Below are 23030 nucleotides of genomic sequence, written 5' to 3'. Positions count from 1 at the left end.
TTAACATGTAATAGTAATAACATTTTCACAAATTAAATTTGGACAGGCTGAATTTCTCATTTTAAGCTGTTTTTTTTTTACTAGTTCCTTTTGTACATGCAACAATTTTACTTGTGAAAACTTAAGTACTACATTATATTGATTGAAATTAACTGAAAACAGCCAGATATTTTTCATAACATTTATTAAACATAGAATATGTTATTGTTTTACAAACAATAGGATTTATGTTAGAGGCAAAGGTGGTTGTGAGTTCATGGCCCCCACCACATCACTTTATGATATAAAGTTCAGGTTTAATATATATTAAATATTTAGGCTCAATAAAAATATGTTTTGAGTGCTGCAGAAAACACAAACATGACCAGTCCATAAAACCACAGACACTTCAAGCTCAACCCAACTGAAAAGAAATAAAACATGAAGTGACTAGGGTTAAGAAATTTTTCAGTTTTTCAGTTTGATGATTCTGCTGGGCTTAAAAGAGAAAAGAGAATCACAACTTCTGAAAAAACAAAACTGAAAACCTGACTAGGTCGTTTTTAGATCCAGTCCTTAAATATTCCAACATTGTTCAGGACAATAAATCAGTGTCTGAAACAGCGTCTACACGCTCCCCCTGCAGGACAAACATGTATGGTACAAGCCAGCATCCAAGAACTGGGGCTGAAGAGCGTCGATAGTCAGTGGCAGTGCTCCTACAACACAGAACACTTTCAGCTTAAAAACAATGTAAGTTCTACTGATTAATGATTTTATCTGTATTTATTGTATTTACCAGGTTGCTTTCACTTCTTGATCTTTGATTTTGATCACCGATCCTTGCAATTCTTCATACTTAAGATTGTTTTTTCCTTAAAAGGCAGAGATAGAAAGATTACTAGCATTGCTAGAGCAGCGATGACTCCTGTGTTTTAAGGAATACTTCAGTGTTATTAAACCTAATCTCTATCTGTATAATCCATCAACACAAGTATTTACCATATTGTGTTTCACTGTACTCAAAAACAGAAAACCTGACTTGAAATGCAATTCGATTTCAGGTTTAATTTCAGGTTGCAATCTGAGTTTTTCGGGAGTTATTCTGTTAATAAACATTTATAGAAAACACTTTTACTGTGCTGCTCTGGTGTTCCATCCTCATTGTTACAGCTTGTTTGTCTCATCCTAAGCTAGGGCTAATTCTTCATTAACCCTTTAAAACCCCAGGCTTATTACATACTAAGTCTTATTACTGTATGAGCTATTGCACACTGTGTGAGCTATTGTTAAGTTATAAAAGTGTGTAATAAAACTTTGGGCCTGGCCATTTAAGGGGTAGAAGGAGAAATGAGACTGAGAATTTTTACGTTGTAAAGAACAAAATGTATATTTAAGTTATTTAACCTAACTTCTAAACTCACATAACTTAAATGTGTGCATAATTCAGAGATTAAAAATATACTAATTATTACAATTATTACAAAAACAGGAAAGTATCAAAAATAGCTTTCTATATAAAATCCAGTATAATTTAACTACAGTTGCAGAAAAATAAAATTGAAATTACACCCCGTTTGTAAAAACAAAATAGCTTGAAACCAACTGCTTGACTAAGGGTCTGCTACAAAATATTGTGTGGGGAAAAAATGTGGAAAAAAGTAAGTACACCCTTACATATAACACTACTCCAAACATATCAAATTAAAATCTGGTGCTAATGACTGGAACACCGGTAGAGAATATCTTGGAGAAACCCGTCTTACTTAAACTTCAGATATCTGGTCTGCTTTGCTTTTTTATTGGAGTGTGGTATCATCATGCCTAGATCAAAAGAGTTCTCAGAGGCCTTCAAAAACAAAGCTGTAGATGCGTATGAGTCTGGGAAGTGGTTTAAGAAGATATCCAAAACTTTGGAAATCATTCATTCCACTGTCTGGAGGACCATCCACAAATAGAGAAGATTTAAAACCACTGCCAATTTGTCCAGGCCAGGCAGCTCCAGCAAATTTAACCGTAGGCAGACAGTAAGACGCTAAAAGTCTTTAAAAAGCCCAAAATTTTATCACAGGATCTGCAGGTAGCTTGTCACTGTTGATGTAAAAGTGTGTGCGTCTACCATTAGAAAAAGACTGCACAAAGCCTTTGCTGACTAAAACATCAGGGCAAACCTAAAGTTAACTTGTTTTACATCTAGGCAAGGATCAGGACTTCTGGAACAATGCGCTATGGCCAGAGGAGTCAAAGTTAGAGTTGTTTGGCCGCAGTACCAGAAGCCATGTAAGGCGAAAACCAAAGACAGCATCTTATCAGTAGAACCTCATACTAACTGTAAAGGATTGTAGTGGAAATGTTATGGTTTGGGGCTGTTTTGCTGCTTCACAGCCTGTTCAACTTGCAATCATAGAGGCAACTACGAACTGTTTTTCATATCAGAAAGTGCTTGAGCAGAATCTGAGACCATCTATAAAAAAGTAGAAGCTGAGTGAAGTGAAGTGGACCTTCCAACAAGATAATGATCCCAAAAATACAAGCAAATCCACCAAGGAATGGCTCAAACGTCTAGCCAAAATCCAGATCTGAATCCCACTGAAATGCTGTGGGAGGATTTGAAATGGGCTAAACATGCAAGAAACCCCTCAAATATTACACAGTTGAAAGAATCCTACATAAAGGAATGTAGGCAGGAAGGAAGGAAGGCAATCTTTTTTCCTTGCAAACATCAGAAACTGGTAGACAGTTGCAAGAAATGGCACATAAATTTGTTTTCGACCAAAGGGGCAGTATCAGTTACTGAAGCCAGGGGTGCACTTACTTTTTCAACATAGAAAAATAACATCTTAGTTATTTATTTTTAAATAAATGATTGCAAAGTGCCAGTACCACAGTGTGCTTGGGCTCATGTGTCAGCGTTTATAGTCGATAATGAATGCGCATTACGTAACTGCACAGTGGCTTCTATCGTAAGTGTAATTTGAGTAAATAAGTGTTATAGTCTTTTCTAAGCACAGAGAAGTGCATTGAAATTACTGTCCGTGATAACGGATGGTACGGTACAGCTACAGAGAGATTAGCTAAAACACGGCAATGCTGTTTTAGGTAGCTTTTTACATTAAGCTTTTCGAGAACTTAATGTAAAATTGCCCCGTATATGTTTTTATTTCACTTTCTTCTAGGATGTTATGCAGATTCACCAATAACGCATTACAAAATTTACCAAAAATTTACCACCCTTTTCTGTAATCTGCAAAAACATACCATGGTCATTTTTAGTGTGTTAATAAATCAGAATGTAGTTCTCCTTTATGCTCTTACCAAAAATCCCTTGTATGTTAACATTTTTTGGTTGCTGCTGAACTGCAGGCCACAGAAACATTTCTCCATCTTTCTTATGACGAAAGAAGACGACACGCATAGCTCCCATGGTGACGTCCATTTCATCGTTTCTCAGAATCAGAGCTACACTGTGGGCATAAATAAATCGTCATTATGACCTGTTTTACCATGCATAATGTGCAAGGCATGTACCACCAGAAATTCTTTTAAGTGGGCAACAATAGTTACTGACGAAGAGGGCTACAAATTGAAATGTAGCCCATTAGCTGTTTTGATTATAGCACTAGATTACACCATATACTATGAATGCTGTATAGCCTAGGGTAATGTTTCTAGGAAGAAACCACTGCCATGCTGCTCACAGCACTTTGTGTAGGTGTGACCACTGGCAAATGACTTATATGTTGTTTAATATATAGTGTATTGTGAATACTGTGCATTTGTGGTGCAGCTAAAAGTCTAAAATATACTGTAGTTGTAATAATTTCTATGTGAGAGGAAACACTGTGTTCTTATTTCAGATTCTACAGTGGTTTCTTACCCATCAGTCTCATGATTGGTGGGCTTCTGCCCCCACAAAAATGTCACATTATTCAGGCCATCATAGTAATGGATGTCACTGGTGCTGAGCACCAGGTAATGATCTGTTTTGTAATGAAGAGCAATGTGTCTGAAGCCTTTGGATGAGAGCATGCCATTCATGGAGAAATCTGGAGAGGAAATAATAGGGAGAACAGTAACATTATTAATCTCAATAGGTCTCATTGTCCAACAGTGCTTATGCACTAATTTTTACTTGCACCATACGTACAAAATTATCCCACAAAATCTGGCACTAATCATTAACTCATTAACTGAATTTGCTCTTATTATATGAAAAAAGTAACTGCATTAGACTACAAGTCTGTGAATGTGTTATGTCCAAATCTGCAGGAATAATATGGACTTTTTGTTTTTTTTTAATTTTTACCCCATTTTTCTGCCCAATTTAGTCGTCTCCAATTCCACCCGCTAGTTAGGACTCCCCCAATCACACGATGCTATCAACGCTAGGAGGGCGAGGCTAACACAGGCTTCCTCCAAGACCTGTGAAGCACCACCGCTTCTTTTCGAGCTGCCGCTCATGCAACGTCATTGGACAGCTGAACGCGCTCGGAGGAAAGCGCCAACCACCAGATCTGTTACGTCAGCTAACAGACGCCTGCGCTGACTAGCATCGCGCTGAGTGATGGGGGGAGAAGGGAGGGGCCATCCTACCCACCCAGAGAGAGCGAGGCCAATTGTGCTCTCTCGGACTCCCGGCTACGGATGGCTGTAGCATCACCAGGGATCGAACTCGCGATCTCCTGATGATAGGGCCAACGCTTAGACGGTTGCGCCACTCGGGAGCCCACTAATATGGACTTTTTAAATTTGTTTTAAAAAATATTATCATTATTTCCTTTGTGATTGGCTGTGTGGATAGTGTGAAGTGTTTTATGAGGAAATAAACCATAATCACTGGCAAAGGGTTACTTGTTGAAGATGCAAGCTAGACTCTAACAAAACAACATCTTTTACTTGAATTGACTGCTAAAATGAACCAAAATGTAAACTCTTAAAAAGATTCTTTAGTAAAGACAGTGGTTCTATATTAGGGCTGGGCAACTAATCAAAGTAATCCAGAGGTAAACAATCATGGCTATGGATGAAAACCAGTCGCTCCCGAAGGATCAGTTTCATCTTCACCAGCATCACAGGAGCCAGCATGAAGCTTCACTGACTGACAGCTGTGCTCATCACCCAGAATGTGTTCAAGCTCGCTGTAAAAAGGGTGCGGTCACTTCTTTGGTTCGTGTCCTCAGATTCTTTAAACTTTGCTTTCAGACTTTCAACTGTTTTTTTTGACGCTGCAGCCTTGTTCTCCTACGGCCGTGTTCGACCATTTCATTCCGACCTGGCTGTTGAGCTGATTTACATTAAGATATGGAGAGCATTTTTACAGTATACTTACACAATTTGAGCACTAAAGCTATCATTTTATGACCTATGCAGTGCACTATACAGGTTGCAGGGAGGCATTGGAGATGCAGTCTCAGCCATTTCTTCTGACCGCGTTTCAGTAAGGTTTAAACTAGCTTAATGATTGCAAGGCATTTCTCTGACAACATGAATCTGCACTCAGAGTATCTAGGCTAAGAGTCTCTCCTCCCCTTTGTGCAGCTTCCTGTTCAAATATTTCTTAGTACTCATCTGTTCAGTAATTATTAGTTGAATCACTAGTGGCATTCTTTCGAACAAAGACAACGCAAATTCTAGCCAGGACAACTATGCTAATTACGTGTAGTAGTGTTTCTTTAAAGTATTACCTATATGTGGAAAACACTGGTTCCTGACTCAAACCATTACATGGATTTGTTCAATTCCACAGGAGGAGCTTTGGAAATGGTTAAGCTAAAATACACATCTAATCACAATGAATTGTTTATTTATTTCCATTTCCTCTAATGTTAGTGGCTTTTTTAAAACAAATATAAGCTTACTGTTTAGATAAATAGCCTTCTGCCCAATGACTGCTGGGATAGGCTCCAGCTCCCCCCGCGACACAAAAGGATAGTGTGTTTAGATAAATAGCTTTAAATATTATTTTCTAATGTGTAGTTACAGCAGAAAAATAGCCATTTTGAGGTAGAAGCATAATGACCTGGCCATATGCAGGCATGTGCAGGTTAATTTAGAACCCTTGCTGGATAATTTAGAACCTGATTTACCAACATTCAATTTTGTGTGAGATCTTTTTCTGTACACAAAGATGAGAACAGGTGTTACTCACCTGAAGAGGGGTCCATCAAGAGGCGGAGTTTGGAAGCTACAGGTAAGTCAAAGCAAAGTGGCTTAGGCTGACCAGGAGCAGACATTAAAAACCTCACATCATTCACTGAGAGAGAAAGGTAGAAAAATACAACATTGAACTTGGACAATGAGCATCATTAAAGCATTTTGTTCGGTAATTAACATCACAAGATCAACAACAAAAAACCTTAAATCTACCTGGAGGGGTAGCTGTCGAAGGTGGCAACTGAGATGCCTTACGCACATGTGGTTTCTTTACTAATTAATAATAAATAAAAAAGAACACAAACCAGTTGATTCAGCACTTGGGGTTATGAAGATTGAATGTAAAAATGGAAAGTGTCCATGAGTATATATAACAAAAACAGAGAATATCAGTGACGATTACATCACACACAATAATCCATATAGTAGCCAAAATGTAATTTATAAAGTCCTAGAACATCTAAAAGTTGTGCCTGCGCGTGAAAATGTTTTCCGTGGTTAGACAAGTCAGGGGCAATGGATATACAATTAATATACAAATAAAGGTATGTTTAAGAGTGGCAGTAAAAAAACCTGGGGGAGAAGACAATCCGGACGTCCTCAAACGGGCTTTTGCTGTTACGAAGAAGAATGTATACATTAGTCCATATTCATCAAATCTGATTGTAAAATGATCACAAATTTCACTGTCAGTTTAATTATTCACATCTGTACAACTGAAAACCTGTACAAATAAACTTTGTGTAAATGTGAGTATAGTATAATTAATATGTTTGATTTCTAGTTGTACTATAAAAATGGAAAGTGTCCATGAGTATATATAACAAAAACAGAGAATATCAGTGACAATTACATCACACACAATAATCCATATAGTAGCCAAAATGTAATTTATAAAGTCCTAGAACATCTAAAAGTTGTGCCTGCATGTGAAAATGTTTTCCGTGGCTAGACAAGTCAAGGGCAATGGATGGTTTATTATAATTTCCATTCACTGGCTCACTATTGCTAAACTTGCACAAATTTGGGCTTGTTTCATGCAAACTATATGTACACCACAAGTCAACAGTTTGGACACAACCGAGTGTTTGTTTTTCCATTTTCTTAAAGCATTTTTGATCTAAAGGCTTATCCTTCAAAGTTTAAAAAATGCTACAAAGACAAAGGTAAAGATTTAATTTGATGCCCAAGTATTAATGTGTGCCCAAAACAAAAAATAGATATATTTTTTAAAACAAATAAATCTTGGTAAATAAAATCTGAAACCTAGTCAATATATTTAATATTATTCATTATGAGATCACTGTAAGAATAAAATCATTTCACTTATTTCTCGACTTTTGTTTCAAGCATATTTCTTAGTAACTAGCAAATTACATGTCAATACAGTGACAAATAATTATAATTCACTATAGCATTTTAACAACAATTGCAAAATGAGAAATATTAGATATGCTGACAAGATTTAATATGATTTCACTGGCCAAGATATCATTTTTTGTGGTGTCATCTTTCATTTTCAAAGATCTTTTTTATGAATAAGAAAATGAAACATTCAAGAGCAACAATCTGAGACGTAACTGGATTACTATACAAAAAAATGTCTGTTTAAGGGTGGCAGTAAAAAAAAAACCTGAGGGAGAAGACTTCCTCGCATGGGCTTTTGCTGTTAAGAAGAAGAATGTATACATTAGTCCATATTCATCAAATCTCAGAGTCAAATCTGAAAATGATCACAAATTTCACTGTCAGTTTAATTATTCACATCTGTAAAACTGAATATCTGTACAAATAAACTTTGTGTAAATTTGAGTATAGTATAATTAATATGTTTGATTTCTAGTTGTACTATAAAAATGGAAAGTGTCCATGAGTACATATATATATATATATATATATATATATATATATATATATATAACAAAAACAGAGAATATCAGTGACAATTACATCAGACACAGTAATCCATATAGTAGGCAAAATGTAATTCAAAATGTCTTATTAAAAGTGTAGTTTCTTGTTGATCAGTTAAATGTCTGTCAGCTGTGCTGTAACGAGGGAGGGCGGCTCTAAATAACCCTATTTGGGTCATTGTACGTCCATTTTTGTGTCCCTAGCATTTACAGATATACTACGCTTAAAAAAACATGTTAGGGTTACAATTTATTTATCTTTTAAAATAAAACAATACTTTTTTTAACAAATACACCTTCCTGAGCCATCAATTCAGCAATACTGGTTTTTAAATCAATTATCTAAAATTCCAAGCACCACAGAAGCGCTCGTCCTCACAGTCATGTGTAGGCCATATTTTGAAGAAAAAAACATGTTTTTCAGCAATTTTGACTACAATAATCTATACATTACTATTAAACATATGAAGTAAATGACAAAGAAAACAAATGCCAAATAAATATTATAAAATATATACTGAAAGTTGTTGTCCCCAGGAGTCGTGTCACTGGAGTTACTGCATAACAAGAAATCTCTTATTTTGAAATAAAAATCACACTGATGACATCACTTGACTTGCTTTATCTGATTTCTGAGGACCTATGAAGAAAAGCACATGGTGAGTCCACTGTGTCTTTCAGTTATCAGAGATTTTCTCATTTAGCTCATGATTTCATATGAAGCTTTTAGCTGAAGTCACTGGTGTGACCGACTTTATTCTTAGGTAATTGTGAAAAAAATGGAATACAAATGGATTAAATTACATATTTTAGTGGATATTCCATGATTGACAACATGTGGTTTGATGACTGACAACATGGGGTTTGATGCTCTGTAGCAGCCATTTTGTAAAATGCATTTTTCATTAAAAATGTTACTGGTGTTACCTTTCTTATGCGTAACACCAGTGACACCTATGGATAGACAGAAAAGTGGACGTTTCTGTAGAATGACCCATTTGATAGAAAGCCATTATGTCACAAACTATTATACGGTTTTGGTGTCGTCCCTATTTTGAAATGTGAAACTAAAGAATATCTGTTTTATGAGTAAGTGTGAAAACATCTGTGACATTCCAGCATGTGTACTCAAACTCCTAACTGGTACTGTAAATGAACTGCACAAAGAGTTAACAGTAGTGTATCGGTAATTATTCTGAAGTAAACGCGGAGATGAACACCTAGTGCTCAAGAAAGTGTGTGAATGAGAATTATGTGTTTCTGAACGAGCATTATGTATTTCTGTGAGGATGTGTTAAGAAATGTGTTTTAACTTTCTGGACAATGTTAGAAAAAAGAGCAGTTAAAGGATAATCACTCCTTCGCCGTTTAGGTGAAACTCTGTGCACTTGTGAATTGAATACGCCATCTGGAAAAAAACAAAAAAGTATGTAAAGGATTTTCCTTTAAAACAATTTAGAAAGAAATCCAGCTAAAACTGACCGAGTTGTGTGTACTAGAACATAAAATTATACAGTGGAACTGTAATGCATTAAGAACAGCTGGAAACCATGAAAACAACTAATACTGTTAGTTCATTTTTGGTCTTCTTTTGGAATACCATCAAAGCCACAACATGAATGTAGTAGAAAAACAATAAACTTACAAGATACAGTCTAATCTGAACACTCCCTGGTTAAATCCCATGTTTTGTTGATTTTCTATGTGAAAATAAGTTAACACACCCTCTACAGGCAAAAATTAGTTCAAAATATCTATTTGCTGAATTTCTATATGTTTAGAGTATCTTTACCTTCCAATATTACTGACAATCAAATATTTACTAACATGCTAAATATTAGTTAAACCAAAAAAAACAACACACACACACACACACACACCTTTTTCACGCCATCTTTACATACAAGAAACTAACAAATAAACCAAACTAATACAAACCTGAAAGATGAATAGGATCAGATCCAGACACACTCGATGCTAAAAGCATTACTGTTACAAAGAAAATCAAAGCATTATATTTTAACAACCTAAAAATGCTTGATTTGCAGATAAATGTAAATCAACACTGGTAATGTATAATCAACATTAGCTTAGCAACATTAGCTTAGCTAGATCTTGCATAAATTAATTTCATAAGAAGTTGTCAGTACTGTTATCTCTGATTCCTCTGCAGCAAATGCAAGGCAGTGTGAAGGAACATTGTGTGTTTGTGAAAGGAGTCCTTTGACATTTCTGAACAATGCAAACAAATTTCTGGTAGTAGTTACAGGATCATACACTGATAATTACCTCCTTGATGTCTAAATGACCTGCACGCAGCCCTTCCAAATCCACCGCATTTGGACTTACGCGAATTTAGTCGTCTATCTGAAGAAAAAAGGGCAGATGATTTCTGTTTCCTTTCAAACAATTTCTCAACACACATGAAACAATGAGTGAGTTACGTGGGCTGGAATGTAAAATTACACTGTGAATAGCTATAAACTACGAAAACAACTAAGAAAACTGCTCCATTTTAAGCCTGCTTTTGGAATATCGTCAAAGCTATAACATGTATGTAGTAGGGAAAAACCACAGGATGCGTGTTGAAGGCCTGTGAGAAAATAAATGTGAAACAATTAACATAATCAATGTACTTTCTATGTTATACAAATATTATTTCCAAAGATAGACCCAAGATAGAGAAACTCTCATCCTGGAGGTCAAGATTTCCTCACAGTTTGGTGATGTTTCTGTCCAAACACACCTGATTTAGCTCATCAGTTCATTGCCAGGTTTAGTCAATTTGAAAAACACCAAACTGTGCTTGACTGCAGCTCTCAGTTCCCCACCCTGATCTAAGAAGTCATTTCTGCCAAATGAGGCAGCAGCAGCTATTAAAGCTAAGAGTACTTACTGATTCCGCAGTAGACGACTGCCTTTCTGACATTTTTGTGAAATAGAAGAATGCAAAGTATAATTTTCATTTCTATACACTTCGAGATCACCTTTATCTACATGTCCTGTATATTCCCATACATGCAAATACGCTGAAAAGCACAACATTTTTTACAGCACTGTAAATACTAAATAAATAAATAAATAAATAAATAAATAACCTAACAAATTAACCAATCCAGGATAAACCTAAGCAAGGAGGAGATCTGGACTTGAAAGGGTCTCTGCTGCTTAGGGCTGGATTCTAAACCCTTCATTCGTTGAGTAGGTATTCAGTTAGGCTATCAATAAAGATAACTGCAAAACTCTGTAACGTTTGTGGTTCTTGGGAGAAACTTACACGATTTGTGGTTCATAACACAGCTTTATTTTTATTTTGCTGAAAACAGCAGCAGACACAGTGAGAAGAAACACAGCCTCTCCAGCGCTAACAGCTAAAAACACAGCCCTCTGCTCTACTCCGGAAAAGTACTCACGTATTTCAACATAAAAGTCCACAAAACATAAAATGAACCCAAGTGCGTTTTCACACCACTACAACGTTGATCCGGTTAGTTTTGGTTTCACGTTGCAATTTAGCGAGCGCACTAAAGAACTTTGCATGACATGCCTACATCCTGTCATCATCACTCTTTCTGTCATCACTCTGCGTCTCTCTATACTTGACATTGATTGGTTTGTAGAGAACTGTGCGTCTGATATCGGCGTGTTGTCAATTTAGTGGGTAGCCTTTTCCGTTTGGAGAAAAATGTTCGATTTTGACATTTTTTCGTCAAATCAAATTACAATTGAACATTTTGTATCGTCCTCTCACCATGTGCTACTGCAGCTCATTTCACTTCTATTTCGGCTTTTTATTTTCTTCTGTTGTTTAATAGGTGACAACTGCCTGCCCAACTTCCTATAATTGGCCTGAACAATCCAAAAAAGTATTTCACACTGCAAATGAACCGAATCACAGCTCAGTTTGATCCAGAACGTAACCACCTTTTTTGGTTGAAGCAAATTCTGTCTGCAAGGAAAGCAGATTCGGATTGTACAGCAGATGAAGCCACAGATGTGCTTTCAACACGGGTGTCGGACATGGATTTTCTAAACGACTTTCTCAGCCCATATCCCCCCATGTGGTAGATGGTAGATTGTCCACAGTTTGGCTACTTACCTGATGCTGGACTATGTTGCCTTTGCTTTGCTTTTTCTCCCTCTTTGGGTTTATGTGCAACCTGTGTGTCTTCTCCTTGGGGCTTGGTGACCACCATAGAGGTCAGTGGAGTCACAAATTTATATTTGAGAGAGAGATTCAGGGCTTCTTCCCTGGCTGCCTCCTTCTCCTGCCCAGTAAGTGCCACTCTGAAACACAGAACTAACAATGCTCAGTGTGATTGTTATTACACATACACTACATATCCAAACGTTCTGTAGACACCTGCTCGTTCAACACTGAAATCAAAGCTATTAATAGGGAGCCTGTGCAGTAACAGTCTCTACTCCTCTGGGAAGGCTTTATACTAGACGTTGGGACATGGCTGTAAGGATTTAATTGCATTCAAACACAAAAGCATTAGTGGGGTCAGGTACTGATGTTGGATGGTCAGTTCTGTTTCACTCCAACTCATCAGGATCCCCCTCTCTTTCCCTGAGCTGAGCGGCTGCCTGTCCTAAGAGGGTCTGACCTGAGATGCGGCCGGCGCACTGCACAGTGGTGTTAAACTGTATCCACTTATACTGTTTTGTGTCTGTCCTCTTATCCGGTGTCGACCAGAGGAGGATGGGTTCCCCTTTTGAGTCTGGTTCCTCTCAAGGTTTCTTCCTCCTGTTGAGGGAGTTTTTCCTTGCCACTGTCGCCAAGGCTTGCTCACTGGGGGACCCGGATTCTTTGTAAAGCTGCTTTGTGACAACATCTGTTGTAAAAGGCGCTATATAAATAAAATAAATTTGACTTGACTTGATCAGGATCAGTATTGGATGGAGCTCCGCCACACCACAGAACGCAGCTCCACTGCTCCACAGCCCAATGCTGGGGGGCTTTATGCCCATATATCCCATGCTTGGAATTAAACATGGAGAGCTTAGGATCATGAGCAGCTGCTCCAGAGTATCCCATTATATTGGTTAATGTTTTTCTATGGAGATGATACAAGCTGTGTGAGTGCAACTAAACACCTGTTTTAGCATTGGGTGCACTTTAAAGTAGCTGAATTTACTAAATTGTCTGGATGCGTTTGCAAATATAGTGTCCTTGCAGACACACATACGTTTAAACAGTGAAGATAATTCTACTTCTCACTTACTCTTTCTCCAATAGCTGTTTCACTGTAAGATAAGCCCAAAGTCTCTGGATGGAGTTTTCACGTTGTGGCAAAACACCTGCCAGTCCTTTTCTAAACATAGAGTACTGGTAGGTCACTTCACTGTTTTTCTGCAAAGAGGCAAGAACAATAAGGTGAGAATTAAGTACAGCCAGCTGCAGGTGGGCAGTATGACAATATTTTATTGTTACTGTGATCAACTTTATTATCTTGATACACAATATGCTTCTTCAATATCAGGGACATCATCAGTACTTGAAGAACACTAACTGATATTGGACACATTTTTCAATTGACTTGAGAAATGTGACAAGGCTCAATTTGGCTTCATTGCACTTTAAGTAGTGTAGCAGTTACATTCAGTCGCCTTTACGAGTGCCAGAATGTAACTGCTGCTAAATTAAGTGTAGAACAAAAAATTCAAACAAAAAGTTGGTCAATAAGAAACCAACTTCAGCCTTGTATAAATTAAGATGTGAAACAGTATTTAGCACAGTCTTTGCCGGCCTGCTGGAATGTTTTGTGCTTGTTATGTACAATAAAATTACTTCAGATTTACTTACTTTACAAAGTAAAGGGACATCTATCTATGTAATAATGAACCACTGTTAAGCTAGAGAAATAAGTAACTTACTTAAGCATCTAGAACAGCTTTACTTGAAATAATACGTGTACAATAATATATACTGAAACTGTGAGAAATTTTAATAATACCATGATATACAATTTTGGCCACACTGATCACTACTACATTTGACTTTAAATCAGCAGCAGCCATAAAGACACAGAGGAAATAAAATTCTGCTAGCAACCATGTTGTACTATGAAGTGCACCAAAATGTGCTATCAGAAACTCCGAAACTCACCCCCTACACACACACACACACACACACACACACACACACACACACACACCCAACCAGACAGACACTAAGAATGAGTAAAGTCTTACTGAGATTGCGATAATCTCCGTTTGGAAAGTGTCCAGGCTGTTGTCTGTAATTTGACCAGCCACCACGATCTCTGAGCCGTTGTAGTAGTGGCTGAATCTGGTCTGGGTGAGATTTCCTGCTCCAGCATAGTTCAGCTGGACATCAGTTAAAAGAGGCGTGGCCACAGACTCATAGAAACCCTATCAAGCATGAAGATGGTTCGGAAACACTGGCAGGGAAACCAAGTATTGGAATTAATTTAACTGCAAGTAACAGGCACATGTTATCCTACCTGTAGCTGTAGGTCAGCATCTGAATCCTCATAGATCCTACGAGCAAGTCCATTATTTTCCAGCGCCATTTTATTCAGGAAACCAAAGTTAACATCAAATCCAAACCCCAGACAGTACAGAGGAAACTTCCCCCCAGTGGCCTCTTTCACATTGGCCTGAATCCTTGTTGGGTCACTCACACCTGTTGGAGAAGGAGGTGTTACCACTAGAAGGTCCTATTTGTGAGTGACAAAATCAGACAGAGCTAGAATAAAAGAAAAGAGCAGTGTTGATGTGTGTATCTTCTCTTTATTGTTTATATTCGTTGTGTTGGGGACCTGTATTGGGTGCTCCATCAGTCAGCAGGATGAGGATGGAGGCAGATCGCTCTCGTGGGTGTTTGTTGATCATCTCCACCCCCTTCAGCACTGCAGCATTGATATCTGTGGCTGAGAATGAAACGACAACTAATAAAATATTACATACTACCTAAAAAAGTGTAACTTTTTTTTTAAAAGGCTGGTATTGAACATATTTTTATATAGTTTACTCATTGCTGTGATTCATTTTTGTACGTACATTTTCCTGTCTCTCTTTATTCCTCAGAATTAAACAGACTGTTTTTGTTACTGTGCTTTTAAGATTGATATACATGTATATATGTCTCTTCTGATTGGCTGAAATGTTCACAATATCTGTTCTGAAATTGACATCACAACATTAAACTCCTGTAGCTCCCTTCAGATGTGTGGACCCTCTGGAAGGCTGTAATTATTTGTCTGCTTCCCGACAGCCAGGAACAGCACAATATTTAATTGCTTTCCCACACCATGTGCAATCTATTATGTGCAAAACTAATACATTAAATAGCAAGGTTCCAACTGAGGTATATCTGCACATACTTTCACTTTTTTATGGTGTACTCCTACATGTCCAGCATAAAATTAAATAAATTTAAATTAATAAGACTTGCTTAAGTTACCTCCTCGAACTTCAATCATTCTCACAAAGTCCTTTGCTCGTTTCAGATTCCTCTCTGTGGCTTGGTGGAGTTCAGGTTTCCATACTTCTACTTGACTATCAAAGATGATCAGCCCAAAATAGTCGTCCTCAGCAAGATCTCCCAGAATTTTCAGCATCGCCAAACGTGTCTAGGACAAAAGGCTTCATAAGCAAATCTTTGGGCTACATGGCATTTATACAGAAATTTCAACATTCTCTTATAAATTCACAGGTATTAAATCAACAAGCAACTTCACACAGCATAGTCAACCTGCTCAATCTTTCTCCCACTCATTGAACCACTCCGGTCAATGACGAACACCACATTTTTTGGAAGGCGCTGAATATCTGTAGGTGCAAAGTAATGGACGAAATAACCGTCAGATGCCTGATAGGAATGAGAGAAAACAGAGAGGAGAAACAATGACAAGAGATAGGAGGAAACCGTTCTGTTGCACTGTAGACCTATAGCTGAATGTGTACTGCAGCCTTTCTAAACTGTTAACTGAACTCAACACTTTTTGTCATTTCTGATCTTAATTTGTTTTTAAAAAGCATTACATTTTGTATTTTTTCCCCAGGTGAAAAATTGTATTTTATGGACAAAACAGTAAGCGTTCAGGTCATTTAAATCAATCAACAACACTCTATTGCAAGACACAGTACCTTCAATTCTCCACTAGGTTTTGGTCTCTCTGCGTCATATATTATAAGCAGATCCCCATTCAGTCCATTTTCTCCACAAACATCACACTTGGTCTGCTGCTCACGAGTGGGGTAGAAGCTCACCCACGCCTGCAATTAAAAATGGGAAAGGCTCCTTATAACTAACCTTGCAGTTCCTACATTATTATATTAATATATGTTCCTGTTTTGGTACAAGTTTAATTGATGGCTACCAACTCGAGGCCAACATGACAGCCCGAGAAAGTTAGCAACACAATTCCATTCTTATCCTTTTATTCTAAATAAATTTTTAAGATCAATAAAATATAACAATAACATTACAACATTGTTATACAGGTAGCCCTCACCTTGTCACCAGCACGTGAAGTGGTTACAGCACTGACCAACTCATTAGTGTTCAACTCTCCTTTCACTTCCAGGAAGGAAATACCTGGACTCTCCTCAATGTACACGTCAATCTATAAGAGGCACCAAAAATGACAAGTTTTGAATCTGAATACGACAGAAACCTTTATCCACTGTCCCGTGTTAGTTAAAGTGTGATCCTGTAACGCGGCACAGAAGGACTGATGATCATTTAGTCTGTTTCGTGTCTTTACCTTGAAGTCTGCTACAGGCTGCATTGGTTGGGCATTGATGAGTAGCTGATATTTGCCATGCTGTCGCTGTAGCAGCTCCTCATAGGTGAGTTCAAAGGTCACTTTACTGAAAGCGGCCACCGTCACTGAGGTTTTAAACTCCTCCAGAGTCCTTCCTACCGAACTTTGGCAAACAATGACAGGGCACATAAATACAGCTGTTAACTGATGTATATCAATGCACATGCAAACAAATATGCTAAATTACATTTACACCAGCAGGCAGTCAAACTAATGTTATGTAAATGTCCTGTACAAACCTGAGATTTGAATAATTTAATAATAAGAAGATTTTGTTTCAGTTAAACCAATTCAGGAGATTAAATCTGTTCATGAGATAAATGTATTGAGTCTGTTCTGGTGAAACTGACATATAATTAGATTTTGCACTCAACTCCATCTCTGGCTTCAGTGAAATTGTAGTTGACTGTAGTGTATGTTTGAAGATGATACCTGACCATCCCAGCACTTTCTCCCCGAGACACTGCCTGACTGTACTGCTGCTGAGCCACTTCTTTCTCCTTCACAACTCCATCATACGTCTTCCCCTCTATGGTCCTGAGACAGAGATGCTTATTCAGAGACCCAAAAGAGACTGTACATTCAAACAGAGACGAGCACAGCAGCCTAAACCTTACTCAAGTAAAAGTATTGTTACATTAGGAAATACTAAATACTAAGTAAACTTGAGTAGACACACAAAAGTACTTTTTGAGGAGAGAAACACTTAAAAAGAATCTCTACATAATTCAATTACTGAGACATAAAAAAAGAAATCCAGAATGGGTTGATGTGAAATGGTTCATTGTAGAGAGGCTTGCAGACTCTTCTTTACAGTGGTGGTGAAATCAAATATAATCATTTTAGTAACGATCCAAAACCACCAGTGAACCTGTCTTCTGTGTTTATGTGTAATGTTGATGATGGTAAAATAATGGTAAATCTACTTTTCTTTGGGCACTATTTTGCTCTGCAATATCCTGGATGTATCTCTCCACAATTAAAGGATTTAAAAATGTTTGCGTCCAAACCTTTTTTAAACTATGTCTATAAAACAATGTTTCAAGCATCATTCATAACCACTTTACATAAAACTTCCTGTGATTAAGCTTTCAAAGGCATTAAACTTTTCAGACATCTGGTTCCTATCACCATCCTATCATGGTGACAGTTCTGATTCATTTCACATCAAGCCACTCATCATCACTTTGTTTACATATTAAGAAGTTAATTATGTAGTAAGTAACTTATAGAGCTGCAGAAGAACTATATTATCATGTACGTATCACTATTGCTCTTTTTTGCACTCTAGGTCAAAAATACAATAATAAACTTCAAAAGTCAGAAGCGTGACAAGTCGCAAAGCGGTACAGATGCTGGCACCAATGTAACGAGTCAAAATTAAACTCAAAAAAGAATTAGTAACTAAATGTATATTACTAAAACGTAACTGAATAAAAACTAGATTGTTTTGTTTACAAATATACTGGTAGCGTTTGAATATATTCAAAACTTTTACTTAAACACGTAACAGAGTAAAGGGACCTAGCTATTAACAACCTCTGCATACAATTCTGCATACGCATGCATGTACAGGAAACAGACTTCTGATGTCACCCTGCTTCTCTTATCATCAAACAGGGTTACAGTTCTCAAAACATTCTGGAAGTGCAACTTTTGATTAAGAGGATGTGAAGATTCTCGTTGCAGATCGAGATCTGGCAAATTACACCAGTGTTTTTCCTACATGTTTACTCACATTCTGAATTTGCTAATGAAAGCATTCTTCGGTATCTTAACCTGGAAATGGACTTCTTTGGACTCATTAAGTCGATTTGCCACACGGCTTGTAATGACTGTGATGGCATAGCGGCTGGTTACTGTGGAGTTTATGTGGAAGCTGTAGATGTCAACATCTCGTTCCTGCAACGGAGAAAATACAGAACATGATGAAGGAAAATGGAAAAATACGACACTGCTGTGTGCACACAGAAACACAAATCATGCAGCATCAAAGCTACTTTTTTTTTCTTGAGAGTAAAAATATAAGCCAAACACTCATTCTGCAAGCATACTTGGTAAAACCTTTGAATTAGCTACATAGCTAACAAATAAACAAACATTACTCACACTGCGCTCTAAATGTGTTATAGTAACAAGTTAGAGGTTATAATTTCTTGTTTTAATTAGACCAACAATGTGTCAATAATGAAATTACATTTGTCTTAACCCAAAGCACCAAATTCACATTCTGCTTGTTCTGATATGATTGTGAACTCTAACAACTGTGGAAAATTTATGTAGGCAGCTTAAATAATTGTGACCGTCCCAAATGACTGTGATTAGATGATTATGTCATAATTGTGAAAGACCTACAGCTAATAAGACATTAGCTACATTTTGAGCATTTAATGATGAATGTATTTTTAGTTGATTATCACTACCCATAAAATAATTCCTGCAACATTTTCCCAACTTGATTACATTACTTAGAATAAACATGTCTGTGCTCTGATGCACATCGAATACTGACAAGATATTCAGATTAATGCACTTAGATCAGGTTTAATAGGTTGGGTATTTTTTGTATGTTTCTTATTTCTCAGAAAAAGAAAACTTAATATATAAGCATGTTTGCTTATTCTGGCTGGATCAGCATTTTCAGTTTTAGTTCTCTGTCAAAAGTTACAAAAAATGGTTCTATTCGATTCGCACCTCACGATTCGATTACGATTCAGAGGGCTGCGATGCGATTATAAAACGATTATCGATGCATCTTTTTTTTCTATATCGCATTTATATTTTCTCACTGTGTGAGCTCAAGTTTCAAGTTTATTTGTCATTTGCACAACATGTCAGGACATTTATGCATTGAAATGATTGTGATGAGGCTCAGCTAATCACTCTACAGAAAGTAAATATGTAAAAATAAAAATACAAGAAAAACCAACTGAAATATATTAAATATACACAGAATATAGAGACAATATACATTCTAAAGTGACTAAGTGACTCGGTGGTATTGTTATTTAAAGTGACTTAGTACCTTTAAAGCAAAGTATTTTTAATGATCCATAATGAATTTACTTCCAATATCTTTTTTAATAAAACAAATGGAAGTGATGTGGTAAGTGAACTAGAAGGCTCAGTCAGTGCTCTTGTTTAGAGCACGAGAAGCTGATTAAAATGCGATAAAATGCGCAGTTACGATGAAATAAGATCCAGTGGTGATGGATGTCCACGCAGCACGTGACAGCTATTCTACCCGTTTTCTTTAGTGATTTTATAACTTCGGTTTTGGTCTCGTTGTAGAGACGGGGGATCGCTGTTTCAGTAAAGTATCTTTGAGACGGGTCGCGTGCAACATAGCGCGAAAGCCGTGTTTCGCAACGACTGAGAATTGCTGTGCAGACTGCAGGTCACCTAGCAACGACGTGTTATTCGCATTTATAAGCAGCGCAGTTGGTTTCCTGGTACGTGAATCTGCAACGAGAGACTGTCAAACACTAAAAAGTGGTGAAGATGAAGTCGCTTCTCTTTCTAATTTTCTCCTTCAACCTTAAATGGTGCCGCATTTTCATTCGGCGCCTCAGTTAGAATTTAAGGTGTAACGGGACAATTCGAACAAGAAGCTGGAGAATAAGAAGCGACTTCAGCCTCATAAAACAGTCGAACGTTGAGAGATATTTAACTGATCTACTTCTGAGGAAAAGTTTTCTGGTGGAGATGGGAGGAAAGCGGCTGTAGGCGAAGCTTAAAGCAGAGCAAAGTAAATCTGCGTTTTCCTTTTTATTGTTTAGTCTATACTAGAATATCAGCACACACTGAGACATACTGGACATTAAATGTTGTGGCTCCCAAGGTGGTTTGATTTTTGTTGAAAGGACAAAATGTTAACATTTGTGTTGTGACTCCTGATCTAACCTTGCTTTTAATGCAGAGGGAGCCGGTCGGATTTCTCACTCATCCAGCTGTGTTTTTGTTATGTGCCGCCACAGACTGCCTGGGCGCTGCACTTCCGCACTTCCAAGTTCCGCCTTTTGCGTTCCGTCAACATTACGGTATAAATTAAATATTTAGAAAATCGTTTTTTGACATTTGTGAATCGATTCAGAATCGTTCACGTCCGCATCGCGATGCATCTCAGAATCGATTTTTTCTCGCACCCCTAATACTAACTACGCTAAAAAACTTACTAATTTGTCGACAATCATTTTTCAGGTCTACAAGATACACACTGGTTGAAAACTTACAAATAACTTTGCTGGAACATTTTGAAATATTTGTCTTATTAATAACACAAACTTACATTTATAAATTCCTATACTTGCAGAACGCTTCATCCTATACAAACTACAGCCTCATTCTACTAAGACAACAGCATGTTAGAGTGCTTTTTAACAGATCTCCGCACTGATATTCCATGCATCTCCCAAACTACCGTCAAACAGTCTTTAACTAAATTCTTCTTTAACCAAATTACTCAGGGGAATTAATTATTAGACATCACAGAGTCTCCTAAATATAGAAATTCAACACAGAAACAGATTGTCTCCTTAAACGATTCTAAGGAAAAAAGACACATGCAACAGTGAAACGTAGTAAACCGTTAAAACTATATGCCACAACATGAACAGAGAGATCATAAAGACCTTAACTGGTTTAACATGGGGTCTGGACTTACCTTATTGGTTTGGCTGGGAGCAGCACAACAGAGTAAGAAACCAAACAGAGTTACAATGCCTGTGGCTTGAGCCATGATGATCCACACCCAACTGAAGCTATTCAGACACATGCAAGTTTTTAAACAAACCCTGCAGACTCTGCTATTGGTCACCACAGAGAAACTAAAGACAACACCCTTTCAGTCCTCAAGCTCTTAAGGTAACACTTGTGTTTTGGGAACAGACGTTTACAAAAGTACTACTGAAACATCACATCAGAATAGCAGTGTCACATAAAGACTGTATGCCCCCCCCATTATATAAGGATTATGATGAGTCATTTTAGAGAGAAATTTCACCAATTTTTCAAGTCTGCATAATATAAGTGGTTTGGATGTTTAAAAAAAAATCTAAAGTCTGAGACTGTTTGATATCAAACCCTCCATTCTGGAGAGACTTACCAAACTGGAGATGATGACAAGAACCAAGGGTTTCAACATCTACAAGGCAAATATAACCATTTTATTTACCATCCAAAACAACCAGCGAACGTCCATGAGTCTTCCAATTTTTTTATATGTTGTTTTGGTACCATTTGCCTTAGACCACTGCATGTACTTCTCTGCTATTAATGGATTTAAAATGTTTTAGGCCAAAACCTTCTCAGAACTATCAATCAATAAAACAATGTCTCAGAAATCAGGCAGCATATTCGTAAACATTTCACGAATTTCACAAAAGGCTCTGTAAGATGAGAGCTGCGCATTCCTGTTTTAGAGGCATTAAACTCGTCAAACATCTGGTTTCTATCACCACTACTGTGAACAGTTCTGACTCAGTAAGAATCTCCACATCAATTTTCGCTGGAACTGAGCACTTCACATTAAACCACCCCAAATGGCTTTGTTTATATCTTAAACACTTACTTATGCAGACATCTATAGAACTCCACTTCAACAGAGCCACATGTTCCAGTGATATTCACAGATACTATATATTGTTTCAGTTTCCAGACTTAATTAAAAAAAAAGGTAATGAAATAGGTAATAAAAGGTAAAGATAATAAAAAAGGAGTATTTTCAGTATGAAGGGTTTCTCTTATATGACTTATGTGACTGCACTGTATTTATTGTCTCATAATAAGCCTAAAAATACACATACTTCAACCTCGAACCAACTGAAAAGAAACAAGACATGGAATTTTGTTGGGCTCATTCATGTCTGTCTGTTATGTTCACATCATAAATACAAAATCTTCTATGCTGATGTTTGTCTTTGATTTGTTGAGTAAAACTGTGCAGCACTGTAATGACTGCAAAACAAATCCATTACTATTTCTTCAGGACAAACTGCCAGAATTCAGCTGTTTGGCAGTTTCCAATTTAGCATCTGTAGTGAAAGCAATTAAAGACTAACGCTAGGCTAACTGAAGCTAATACTTGCCATGTGTATATTAATACTTATCTCTGTCTGAAATATTTTTAATCACGCACACAAGCACTGTCTGCAAGTACAGTCTGCTTCAGTCTGACTGATTTATCAAA

At 37.2% G+C, this 23030-nt stretch overlaps 1 protein-coding gene across 1 annotated transcript; it reads right to left on the bottom strand.

Annotated features, from left to right (window-relative positions):
* Positions 1-416: 416 nt before the first annotated feature.
* On the bottom strand, positions 417-21732 carry LOC118799316 (inter-alpha-trypsin inhibitor heavy chain H3-like). Its single transcript, XM_036559073.1, has 24 exons — positions 21507-21732; positions 18582-18745; positions 17276-17380; positions 16784-16946; positions 16532-16642; positions 16164-16292; positions 15769-15885; positions 15478-15646; positions 14834-14944; positions 14516-14697; positions 14244-14423; positions 13274-13401; positions 12145-12332; positions 10335-10412; positions 9984-10034; positions 9403-9453; positions 7766-7798; positions 6706-6747; positions 6346-6405; positions 6128-6232; positions 3857-4025; positions 3295-3443; positions 779-854; positions 417-698 (listed from the first exon to the last, which is right to left on the bottom strand). Exons 1-24 carry the CDS (start codon positions 21615-21617, stop codon positions 575-577), a joined length of 2796 nt encoding a protein of 931 aa, XP_036414966.1. The 5' UTR covers positions 21618-21732; the 3' UTR covers positions 417-574.
* Between the last annotated feature and the right edge of the window lie 1298 nt (positions 21733-23030).

This window comes from Colossoma macropomum, unplaced genomic scaffold (assembly GCF_904425465.1).
Source record: "Colossoma macropomum unplaced genomic scaffold, Colossoma_macropomum, whole genome shotgun sequence".
Taxonomy (NCBI): Eukaryota; Metazoa; Chordata; class Actinopteri; order Characiformes; family Serrasalmidae; genus Colossoma; species Colossoma macropomum.
Note: the sequence above shows the minus strand (reverse complement) of the source record. Positions and strands in the feature narration are given on the sequence as shown.